Source organism: Protomyctophum parallelum (assembly GCF_964188405.1).
Source record: "Protomyctophum parallelum genome assembly, chromosome: 8".
NCBI lineage: Eukaryota > Metazoa > Chordata > Actinopteri > Myctophiformes > Myctophidae > Protomyctophum > Protomyctophum parallelum.
The window spans coordinates 44974991-44987704 of record NC_139703.1 but is presented as its reverse complement, the minus strand read 5'-3'; the positions used below and the strand labels follow the sequence as shown (position 1 = coordinate 44987704).

The window sequence follows — 12714 nt, the reverse complement described above, 5'->3', positions numbered from 1 at the left end:
TAATGTGTCTTTACAATAACTGTAATGTAATAATAATACTAATAATGTAATGTAATAATTATTAATTAAATAACCTTATTTCGACGGAGCCGAGGAGAACACAGGGCACTGCGGCGGGCCGGGCTGCTTCCGCCCTCTTCCGGACATAATCGGTATTACCCCCACCTACTGATCTGTTATGTGATCAACAACTCGTACTGGGAAAAATAACTGTCCTAAAGACAAATAGTCATAGACAATGCTAATGTGTTATGAAAGACATACATTTTAAAATAGGACTTGGAGGTGGTAGTATTGGGGGTGTTTTTCAACAATCTTGCACAGTAAATGGCATGAACCCGGGGTAAACAAAACATAGGCCTGCCCTATTTAGTTCTACAAAGTAACAGGAATCCTCTAGGTAAACATTAAACCTAGTATCTGTCTAAACAATAACATGAAATCAAATTAAGTCTTCTTTTGAAACATTTTACAACTTAAATATGTTGCTTTTTAGACTTGGATTCAGGCGACCATCCGTGTAAAGATGGATTATCCATCTGTTTTTGTTTGTCTTTGTGTGTTGGTTTTGTTTTTTACACACACTTTTACTGATGGATGATGAACACCAAAGGCAGCATGGAGAGACAAGAAGCAACACATGATTACACATCTGTTCAGTTGTAATTGAACTGGGGACTTTGCAGTAATGTAGTTAGTTGACGATGTACTAAATTGATGGACCAGTATAGGACTATTATTTTCTCCAATTTATTTATTGGTAGGATTAGGAAATAAATTATACAAACATAATTTGTATCATGAAAAAGCATCATACAATAAAATTCATAACTGCTACATACAACGATTGACAGGTAGACTATAGCATTGCTTTCTCAGATGATCAGAACACACACTGAAACGTCCTTGAAATTAAATCCCTGATAATTAATTTACACCTCTGTGGTACTGTTATTATTGTGAATCATTTGGGCCTCCAAAACATATTAGCATGTTTGTTTCTTTTAATATACTTTTTAAAATGTTGTAGCCTATATCAGTGAATCGATTAACCACTTTAAGCGTTATTTTATACTTTGTCACACAACAGCGTCATTCTTTTTTTGAATTTTGCCATGCCCAAAATACACACATTATTAATTGATTGTATTAAATGAAAACTAAAAAACTCCTAGACAGACCTTTCTCCACACTAGGTTTGAAAGGTGTACGAGTGCAAGAGACAGCTGCGTATGAATCAACTGCAGTTGAAAACGATACATAACAATTTCACATGTCTGCATGAGACAGACATTTTAATTTCCTCCAAATATTTCTATAGTTTACTATGCTGTGTAACTTCTTTCACTCTCAAAACTCCCTCCTGGGCACAAGAAGCAGCCAGCACCCCATCTCGCCTCCAAAGACGTCCCTGTACTAGTCCTCTGCTGCCACCTGCAAGATGCCAAATAAACACTTCAAAAGATACATATATATTATTTGACATGAATAAATACATCAAAATAAGACTAAGCCCTAGATCTTGCGCTACCAACCTACAAGCTAAACGTGTTAATGTAGATTGGCTAGTTGAACTATTTTTAAATGTTTTAAAATAGTAAAAATTTGCAAATAAGTTTAGGGATAAGGGGCAAGATGGAGCCCTCAGAGTTTAGAAGCCTCACTGTACGGCTCCTCCTTAGACACAACCAGATATTTTGGATTTGAGGAAAAGCAAGGGGTGTACCAAAATCAGCCACTTCATTCTGCAATCTGCATAATAGATCATGAGTGCAAAGTTACTATTTTGGCCTGAGGGTGACACTAGAGGAGAGGTAATGGGGTTCATCCTCTAGTCTAGGGTGCCAATCTGGGAACCCATGTGCAAAACAAAGGGAAAACAGTGCCCTCTTTTCCGTGAGTCAACAGTCAATTCTATCCAGATGTTTTTGAGATACCTTGTTTGGAATTAAAGTGTTGGACAATGTAACTGAGAGACAGACTGACCGACATAGCCATCCTTACAATCCTATGATAAACACACTTGAATGGAACAATACTGACCTGCCCAAGGACTTTCACACTCATACAACATCCACTCATCTGCACGGAAAGTGTTGTGGAACCACATGGCATGGTCCAACGAGGCTGCAAAATTGGCCTTGTATTTTGGATAGGGCAACAGTGCTGTGCCCAAAAATGCGTAGTCTGACACATAAGCAGCAACACAGCAATGAAGCTTCATGTTCCCTTCCCCTGCAAATGTAAATAAAATAGATAATGAATGCTCAAATAATACCAATAGGATGGTAAATAGTAAATCACATCTTCTTGTCATAGTCATTTCTTACAATGATAACATCTTATAATCTTATTACCTATATGTCCCCGTGCTCGCACCCAGAACAGTTTCTTTGGTTCAAAAACAACACGTCTGTAGAAGTCTGATGGGTTGACAGGCTTTATCTCAATGGGTACTTCATTAGCAAGCAGTTTGTTGAGTCCTAGTTTTGCATTCTCTGCTACGTCTGGTTTACTGCAAGATTTAGAAAGAAAAACTCATCACTGCATCACAGCACTTTACATTGACGGAAAGTAGTTGTTAAGGAACTTATCCTTTGAGGACAGTTCAATTTGACTGTAGTGTATGGGCCGGTCTCAGAGGTGATAAGATCTTAGAAACTAATCATCAATTAAGAGTTCTGAAATAGTGTGAATCAGGTTTAGTTTTGAATGTGGTACAAGTGTACCATTTTAAACAAACTGGACAATTATCCGTTTTATTGTGTTTGATCTTCATTTGGATATTGTCCACTTGGCACCATGTTTGTCTGTCCACCCTGGAAGGCAGGGGGTCTCTATAATTTGCATATTACTGTATGATGAGTGCCAATATACTGCACCTGAGATACATGTGAATAAGTTCCTCTACAGTCCTTAGCTCTTCAGGCTGAGGGACCACAGGCATAGTAAATTGATGCTCCAAATGACTAGGCTGCAGCTTGTGAAAGGATGCCTGGCAGATCAATATAGGCTGTCCATGCTGGATGGCTTTCACTGAACGCACAGAGAAACTGCGACCATCTCTTGTGCGATCCACCTGGTACAACACTGGAACCTTGGGGTCCCCTGCAAAAAAGAAATAAGTATTTTTAGAAGTAGAACGAGTGTGTTTTGTCTGTGTATTTCAGCTTTGAAATTGATCATTCTAATGAAAGGACAGCTCAGTATGCTCTGCTCATTTATAGTTGAAAGTTTGTTATAATAATATTAATATAGATCTACATTATTCTATAGTATTCAATTCTATTATACATTACTACACTCCTTTGTGGTCACTGTATTAAATTAAATACAATCTTTATTGCACACTCAAGGTCCATATCACAAAAACAATGACAAAATAAAGGATAAACCATAAAATCAGTTCAACCTACAGACAGTCCACATAGGATGCTCACGGTCTATAGAGGCTGTGCCAATGTCTCTCCACAACATGGAAGAAAACCGATTTGAACTCGTCACAGGGTTGATTGAAATCACAATTGACACATGAATATGTACCATAAATTTAGAATATTTGCACATACAGTGAAATGAGGTATAACCCTTCCTATATGTAACAAGGAGTACTCTGCACGACGGAGGCAACACAGTTAGGGGATAAGTGTCTTGCTCAGGGACACCTCAAAACATTACATGCTGAGGTCTGGAATTGGGGGCGGCTGTGACCTCCTGTCCACATGTCAAAGGGTCAGTGTGAGCTCACCACCATTGGTGTGTGAATGTGGGAAGTGAGGATGCGGGCGTCGACTGTTCGAATGTATGAATGAATGGACCATTGTAAGTGCTTTGAGTAAGCACGTAGTGCATAGAAAGTGCTATAAAAATGCAATCCATTATTATTAATTGAACCTTTGGTTTCCCAGACAGGCTCTCTAACCATTCAGCTATGGCTGCCCATTAATTCATTTCAGCCAAGTGATAAAGTTGTACAACAAAGAAGAAATAAGGCTTCAATAAACACTCCCTACTGTGTAATATCCTGAGGAACTACATCTAGATTCTAGCATAACCAGTCATGATACTGTAGCTGTAAGTACATGACATCAGTTAGGGATGTGCCGATGAGACATTTTGGCCGATATCGATATCCAATATAATTAATTGCCGTTATTACCGATATGATCTCATTCTGTATTGAAAAAATTATACTAACTAGCCCTTACCCGTTGTGAGATATTTGCCCCCCCTCCATATTCATATGGTCAATGCCTGTGTGAAAAGTGGGAGCGATTGGTGCAGGCAATGAGGAGCTACGGCAGTGTTTCTGACAGACACACACACACACACACACACACACACACAGACAGACATTGTTAGAATTATAGTATGATTATAGTATGATGATGATAGTATGATGATGATGATGATGATTATAGTATGATGATGATGATGATGATGATGATTTTGTCCATTCTGAAAAATACATGTAGCCGCGTATATCTGCACTTCAGATAACTTGAATACCTTTATATTTAATATTGTGAGCTTGAAGATCTGTTCAAGCTGTTACTTTGGGCTTGTTTATCTGTAAAATCAGACCGATTAATCTGATTGATTAATCAAACCGTGCCCGATTCCACTCAACCAATGCATCAATTTAACCAACTTCTATTACACTCACCTGCTCTTACAAAGTAGCAGTGAAGAGAATGGGCATACACATCATCAGAAACAGATTTTGCAGCTGCTACAAGGGCCTGGCCAACTATTTGGCCTCCAAATAAACGCTGAGTGAGGGGCACCCAATGGTGTATTCCTCTGGGAAAGCAAACACAAATACTAAGCAATAAAGCAATAGGAACAGTATCACAAAAGTTATCTTGATTATTCACAGTTGCATGTAAACTACAAAAACTAAACATGTCAAATCAAAATGTGTTCAAAATGTGTAAATGCTTTTCTGATTCACAAATGTCAACAACACAATTCTAGTGAACTTTATACCGTATACCACCACGTTAGCAAAACTAGACAGAGGTGTAACTAGTTACTAGTTAGCTATATTGTACTGACTGACGTAACGTTACCTGTATAGATCAGTGTCGAGCTTTTCTAGGTTCAAAACACTAGTGACCAAGACGCTTCTAAGGTCCTTAGATAATTCAGACCCGCTGTTTTCCCGGACCACATCTTCATCAGATGATTTCACACCGACAGGACTTAAAGTTTCTGATCCATTCTCTTCCGTGCTGTTCTCGGCCATGTTTGTTTGGGTGATACGCTTGGAAGGAAACAGAACGGTATTGTACTTCTACTCGATGTTGCATTACCACCACCTAGTGGTTGCAAAGTGAAACAGACTGAACAACCATACTTGCCTCATTAAATCTAAAACCTGGTGAGGCGAGGTTACATTAAATCCACAGATTTACTGGACTGGAAGCAAACAACGTGCTACAACAACATTCATTGTTTACTTACTTCATTACTCAAACTTAAAATGTAAGGATCCTTTCACTTAAGTCGGATCCTTTGAGCCATGAGTAGGCATACTAATTTATAACTTAACTTTGAAGTTAACTCATTCATTTGAACAAATTCTGTAGTAACTTGTCTTTGATGTTCAGCCAATCAGCCTACTTATAAACTGGCCTTTTACCGCCATCCTCTGAGTAGACCTATGCATTAGACAATAGACATTGTCACTGCACTGTCAATATAAGCAATTTGGCGATGTGATATACCGGTAAATTAATTTGACTAGGAAAATGTAGGCATATTCGAGGCCCTACACCTTGGGCCGGTAACAAGAATACTCGCCGAATTTAGCGATTTGGCGAGTTCACTTGAGGATTCGCCGAAACGTTACGAAACCTCGCCGAAACGTGGCGAAAACTCGCCGCGGGGGCGACGCTTCTTCACATTCTGGCGAGTGTTCGTCACGTTTCTGGGCACTTTTAGCAGCTTTCTGTTGCAAGTTTCCGCAGGCTGATCTACAAGCTCACAACGAGCTCACGTTTCGGGGCACTTTCACCAGCTGGAGCTGCAAGTGGCTGATCTACAACGTGTCCGGACGCGACGCGTTGTGAGCTTGTATATAAATTGGGCCTTGGGCCTACGACCTTCCAGCCTGAGCGATCACGCAGCCTGTAAGTATAGCCGTGTACGAAAACTCAATTTTTAATATACCGGTAGGCCTATATTATACAGTATTACATACAGTATTTCGTATAGGAAATGGCCATGGGCTAATCAGCCTAATCATATACAATATAAGCATTAACTATTTTCGCGTCCTGCGACGTGCAGGGCTATGATTGCTCTCCTTCGCTTGTGTGTTATGTGTGTGATTACCTTACCTATACATGTATAGTATAGCTATGGTCAAATATCATGGTGGATGATTAATACATTAACATCCATGTACTAAATCAGTGAGTTAGCAGTTAGGCCAAGGCAAATCAATGGACGGAGGGAGGCTGTATGTAGCTATAGTTACTGTAGGGGGAACCTCGCGCACGCGGCGTAGCGCCCCAATTTGTAAACGTCAAGTGCGCGCACTGACTGTCACAGCCAGGCACAGCAGGCAGGCACGACAACACCAATGTGATGCTGCAGCGCGCGTAATGGATTTCCCCCAGCAGCAGCCTCGCTCCTGATCGGGACCCCATCATCATCATCATCATCATCATCAACAGCAGTAACGAAAAGCAACAGCAGCAGCAGGGCTGAAGAAGCTGCAGCAGTCTCAGTCTGTCGACCACGTTGAGGCACGTTCAATCTGCAAACCCACTTGATGCTGGTCGTGCTGCTGCTGCTGCGACCTTGGCTGACGCTGATAGGCTGCCCACGTTCCGTTTGTCATTTTCCGTCCTGATCATCTCTCGCCATGGCTTCTTCAAACGGGCTGGAAGAGGACTGCGTGCTGCAACGAGGGAGATCTCAAAGTGACCCAAGCAACATCACCGAGTCTCGGTTAGGGGATGCGCACAGAGCAGGTAAAACATGGATGTTTCATGTGCGTGTGTCATCCGTGTCACTCCGTGCGTGTGTCATCCGTGTCACTCATCCCTAATTCAATCCCATTAAGTGTGTTTTCCCCCGTTGATGCAGTGTGGCGTGGTCAGCTGTTTCTTTAACGAATCGTTTATTAGGCCGTCTCACAAAACCGCTTATGTTATGACATCCCTAATAATGCGTATACCGGTAGCCTACTTATAGGCTATAGCCCTGAAAAAATGAAGTACGAGCGTCATGTGAACCATGGCTACTTATAGGCTAGAGTAGATGCAACAACCTTACCTTATAGTGTAGGCTATATGTTTTAATCGTGCGCTATACAGATATTCCTGTAAATATGATCACGGTCTGACTGAATTTGTATTCATAATTTATTATTGTTTAATATATATTTTTTAAATGTAATATCTATAGGCTTATTTTTTAAAATAAATAATTTCCTTGTTTCAAGTAGGCTACCTAAACAAATTATTGATTGTGAGCATGAAAGCAGATTCCATATAAACCATATTTTGGGGGTTATGGGATATGGATATTTTCTATATAGACTAAACCGAATTTGCCTATTTAAATTGCTAATTGCCTATACTACATGATCATGTGCTTATTGGTCGTCCATGTACAGTATAGGCCTAATGATCACAGAGTACCAAAGACCCTTGTGCATCACTCATGCTATATGAAGTACACCCTGCATGGTGTATGGTGTATAATAGTGTTGTGATTCATCCCAGTGTCCATATATATCAGTGGTTGTTACCATCAACCACGGATGGACAAGTATGTTCAAATCTGCATCACACAAGAATGGCCTATGTCGAGTAGAAGCTGATGACTGCATGGTTGTGTATTTAGCTGTTTCCATGGTGACCCAAATGGCAAAAGCTAGCACTTGGCACTCCCACTGTGAGCAGAGATGGCGTTTATCTGGCTACTTCCCAGGTTGGTTTGCTCAGTACACCCGGTGATGCACAGCAAAGCACATTCATGCTGAAATGACAAATAGACTCAATTGTGTTGTGTGTGTGTGTGTGTGTGTGTGTGTGTGTGTGTGTGTCTCTGTGTGTGATGTGATCTGTTCTTCAATGTCGTAGAATCCTCTCATCTGACTCATGACACAAGTTTGTACATCTTCTTTTTTTTTCTTTCGCTATTTTTTAATTTGAAAAAGGTAAGCGTTTTGGACATACGTATGAGGGTTCCCAACAGCAATGGTGCTTAATGGAAGATTGTGTAGTTGGGTTAGTATAGTGATAAGTATGTGTAAAAGCAATAATTTGATTTAAACACAGATCAATTAACCTATCAAATCACATTTTAAAGTTATCTGCATTTGTATGTGAGTAGTATAGACCCAGACGCAGTAAGAGTGTATTTTCACTTTCATCATATATATTGCATCGTTGCTTGCAGGACAAAATCCTTCTCTATAGGCTTCCAATGTAAATCTGTTTGTATTAAGGCTATAACATCAGGGTAATTGATTTGATTGACTGACTTTAGATATATAATTTAGATTAGAATCTAAAGTATTTCTTAAGTTAGCCAATCAAGTCAATCTAAAGTTTAGACCTGTACCTTCCTTGGACTGTACCCATATACAATCTGTTAATACAAATTGCAATCACTCAATCAATCAATCAATCAATCAACAAATCAAACAATATTGTTGAAAGATGACAAAGTTCTATTGAATCCAGTGCTTGTTATATTGTTATTTTGTTATGTTTTTATGCCTATATGTAATAGTGTGTATAAGGCATTAATTAGTCTGATTTGCATTAATGCTGCCATATGCCATTGATTTCAATTCAAGATTTTTGCTCCGAATTCACACATACGCTACCGCGGCAAAACAGATTTCAAGCAAAGCTGTCCTTTGCTGTGCAGCATCAGGCAGATAAGGCTTGGGCAATGCAGCACAGAAAACCCAGTCTGCCCTCCCCCATCTCTCCAACCTCTCTGCTCAATTCTAACCCTTTCATATCCTTGGCATCCCTGTGGTAGCTGTGATCAGTGAGAAGAACCATCACTATTATAGCCTAATACAATAAGTGGCATCTTAAAGAACTGATTAATGTGACACTCTGGGCACTGTCACAATTCCTCAGCCATACAATGGAATAGTTTTAATATAAAAGTACTAACTAAGCAAAGAAAAAGTAAAGAAAATATACTAATCTTTGGAAGATATTGGTCATTCAAGTTGTGGTTTCAGTGTTCATTTAGAAATGATTACTGTATAAAGCCATAACATTTTTAGGCTGCTTTTCATGCCCATAAGCACATATGAGGACCAACAACATTCCACATCAAACTCATGACACTCATACTCATACTCATACTCATACTCATTATTCCCTGAAGAAGACCTCCTAGGTCGAAACGTTGGATATTAATAGCATCGTGGCTACGAGTGTGCAGCCTTTATCTCATTTTTACATACTAGCCAATGGGCCGGGCTTTAGGTTGTGTGTGTGTGTGTGTGTGTGTGTGTGTGTGTGTGTGTGTGTGTGTGTGTGTGTGTGTGTGCTATCGCCGTGAGAGCACCGAAATTTAGAAGCAAAGGCTGCTGAAGGAGCGCTAAACGGTGAAACACGCCAGTGAAGCATTACATTTCCACTGACAAAACGGTCCCCGGGGGGAACCAAAACGGGGGGTAGCCTATAGCACCGGGCACCATGAAGGGTTAATCGACCCCTGGATGGACCCTTACAGGTCACTATTTATTTTTTGCTGTGTAGCCTGACTAGCCTCTAACCCACTGCTTCCCAAACATTTTAGCCCGTGACCCAAAAGAGAAATTAGATTGCCCAAACTAGTGAGAATAGCAAATCAGCATTTCAAGTCAAATCTTAAAGTTATAATCTTCCTAAACATTTATTTTCTATTTTAGGAATTTCAGGATAATACAAAAGAAAAGAAAATAATTTGTAAAGTTTTTTGTTGATTCATTTTTAAATAATATTAATTCAAAACAAAATGTAGGAAACAAACCCATGAAAATGTGTCCACGACCCAGTGTTTGGGAACAAGTGCTCTAACCTGCAGGAGGAGCATTTGTTTAGCCCTGCTGTTCTAATCTGACAGGCTGCTGTCACATTAAAGACTCTCCCACCCCTGAATGATCCACACATCGATCCACCAGCCAGTTTCAGGCCTGCTTTCCTTTTTGTACCCCATCAGAGCAGGTTGGAGGAGGCCTAATGCTGAGATTAGGACCCAGTTACATACATGTTATACATATATATCGGGCTGATATATATGTATAACATGTATATAACTATGCATGGATAGTTGTGGGCCTTCCCTGGTTTCCCTATAGTATTCAGAGCTATGATTTAGGTGTTTCGAAGGGTGGTGGAACACAAAGAATAGCAAGTCTGGCTCCTGGCATCTGCCTGGCAGCATACTTCAACATGTTATTGAGGGACCTTGGTGCCTGGTATTCAATTCAAAGACAAATGTGCTGAATCCCAATGAGCATTTTCATGGCAACTTCACTTAAAAATCAGAGAATGGAATCAAATATATTTCTGATCTGCTTATAGAGCATCCCAGTCCCGCCCCCCTTTCAGAACGACGAGGGCACCGGAAGACAATTTCCCATTCATTCTTCCATAGACGTTTCAAAAAGTATTTATTTGTCTCTGTAAGGCCGCAATCGGCATTCAAATACTTTCCTGGAAGCTCTGTCATTGGTCGATTTGCCTGTCTACTTCCTGATTGGTTAGTCATTTCGACCAGGTTGTTTTTTGACCAATGACAAAGCTTCTAGGAACATCTTTAAATGCAGATTGTGGCCCCTAGATGTGTCAGAGAGAATACATTCTTTTTGGGAGTGTTTTACTCAATGCTCTGAATACTCTCTCTCTCTCTCATTAGCAGGCAACAGTGCAGCACTATCTCTCTCTCTCTGTTTCTGGCACAACAGCGCCACATTTGCCCCTACTGGTAGTCATAGTCACATAGTCACATACTGTAGGTTAAGATGGACATTGCTGTTACAATTACATTTTTGACATATTATTGCTTATAGCAGCATACTCGGACAAAGCCAACTCGGCTCCTGACAAATCATGACAATAAACAAAAAATAATTAGGCTGACCAAATAATTAGAAAGAAGAAAAAACTCAGACCTGTCTGAACAGAGTGGTACTGTACTGTACTGTACTGTACTGTACTGTACTGTACTGTACTGTACTGTACTGTACTGTACTGTACTGTACTGTACTGTACTGTACTGTACTGTACAAGCCCTCCTCTTGCCTGTGTGTGTGTGTGTGTGTGTGTGTGTGTGTGTGTGTGTGTGTGTGTGTGTTCGGCTGTGCAACAGTGACACTTGGTGGTCAATAAACGCTATTTCCGTACTCGGACGGACAGACCCAACCAGAGTTGGCTTTGTCCGAGGATTAAATTAAACGTCTATGGAAAAATAAATGGGAAATTCTCTTCCGGTGCCCTCGTCATTCTGAAAGGGGACGGGACTGCGACGCTCTACAGAACAGAAATTCTGATGCATATAGTGCAAGGAGAATGAAAGCATAACAAACAGTTTTCTTGAGCTCGAATGAAATGTTAGGCAACATGGCATCTTGATATTCAGACTGAGCTAGCACTACATTCCATGCTTTTGGAACGGAAGAGGTTTGTGGATAATATAATTGGCTTGGCATTATTTGATATTATATAGACATTGTGATTTGTGATATATTTGTAATATATTCAAAATCTGGGATTTTGAATATTGTTATAGCGATTTGTGATGTGGCACAAGTGTTGTCTAAGTCCTACTGCTACAGTTTAATCTTTCCGTACAAATAGTCAAGTGCCCTGCATATGTACAGTCAGTATATCATCACCAGCAACACATCACAGTATCACTGCACTGGCATCAGGCTCTGGTTTGGCTCATGAGACAGCTGTGGCTCTGGAAGTGGAGTGACTCTTTGGGAACCAGAACGTTGCTGGTCTTATAACTGGCAATTCCGAGCTTTGTGTGAGTCAAAGTGTCCTTGAACAAGACATTGAACCCATAACTGCTCCCGATGAGGGGGAGGTACGTTTGAGGTTGTCATAGTGTCAGAGGAGACAGTGCTCTAAGTGAGATCAGAAGATCTCAAGAGGCCACATGAACACAATACTTGGTCGGATACCAAGGTATTGCATAAATTAAGCTATGAAAAGTGTACAGCATGCTGTGACTACTGCGTCTGTGACTCATCATCAGGGTGAATTGGGCAGCTCAGCCACCTGCCCAATTGCAGAGAGAATGAGCACAGAGTGTGTCCACTGTCCAGACATGGAGCCAAGGTCATACTGCATATATAGACCATTTAGATAAGACTTACTGCATCACTGAGCACTCTTGCTTGCTTATCGTTAGCCTCATAGCGATGATTCATCCTGCCTTATATCCTCATCAGAAGGCTTGGTACATTCAAAATAATGTGATAGGCTGAGGACAATAAAGCAGCAGTGTTAGGAGTTAGGCCTATATAGTTAGGCAGAAATGTCCATTTGGCCAAAATAAATACTTGATGGCAATGATGCTATGAGTAACGTTATTACGTTAACAGTTGTAAGGACTAAATGAGTGAGCATGTTGTTCATTTCAAGTCAAATCCTCAAGTTATAAATGAAGATACTATATTTTAAGTGCCAGAATCCTCAGAGCACAGTACACACCTCAAAACTAGGACATCTG

The 12714-nt window shown here is 40.4% G+C and overlaps 2 protein-coding genes across 2 annotated transcripts in view; one reads left to right on the top strand and one right to left on the bottom strand.

Annotated features, from left to right (window-relative positions):
• Nucleotides 1–736: 736 nt before the first annotated feature.
• acot8 (acyl-CoA thioesterase 8) lies at nt 737–5253 on the bottom strand. The gene is made up of 6 exons (XM_083772166.1): nt 5073–5253; nt 4667–4803; nt 2883–3108; nt 2358–2515; nt 2044–2235; nt 737–1434 (listed from the first exon to the last, which is right to left on the bottom strand). Exons 1-6 carry the CDS (start codon nt 5246–5248, stop codon nt 1316–1318), a joined length of 1008 nt encoding a protein of 335 aa, XP_083628292.1. The 5' UTR covers nt 5249–5253; the 3' UTR covers nt 737–1315.
• Nucleotides 5254–6874: 1621 nt separating this feature from the next.
• phactr3b (phosphatase and actin regulator 3b) overlaps nt 6875–12714 on the top strand; it is a gene marked incomplete at its 5' end in the record, with an annotated part of 36572 nt that continues 30732 nt past the window's right edge. The window contains one exon of the mRNA XM_083771176.1: nt 6875–6983. Coding sequence (XP_083627302.1) covers nt 6875–6983 — 109 coding nt within the window. The remainder of the gene's footprint in view (nt 6984–12714) is intronic.

Excerpts from the sequence above, each read along its gene's own strand:
- acot8 (XM_083772166.1), bottom strand. The coding sequence starts at position 5,248 with ATGGCCGAGAACAGCACGGAAGAGAATGGATCAGAAACTTTAAGTCCT. Across the intron at positions 3,109-4,666 it reads CTGCTACTTTGTAAGAGCAG|GGGACCCCAAGGTTCCAGTG; the intron begins GTGAGTGTAATA and ends TCTTTTTTGCAG. Across the intron at positions 1,435-2,043 it reads GTGTGAAAGTCCTTGGGCAG|GTGGCAGCAGAGGACTAGTA; the intron begins GTCAGTATTGTT and ends GGCATCTTGCAG.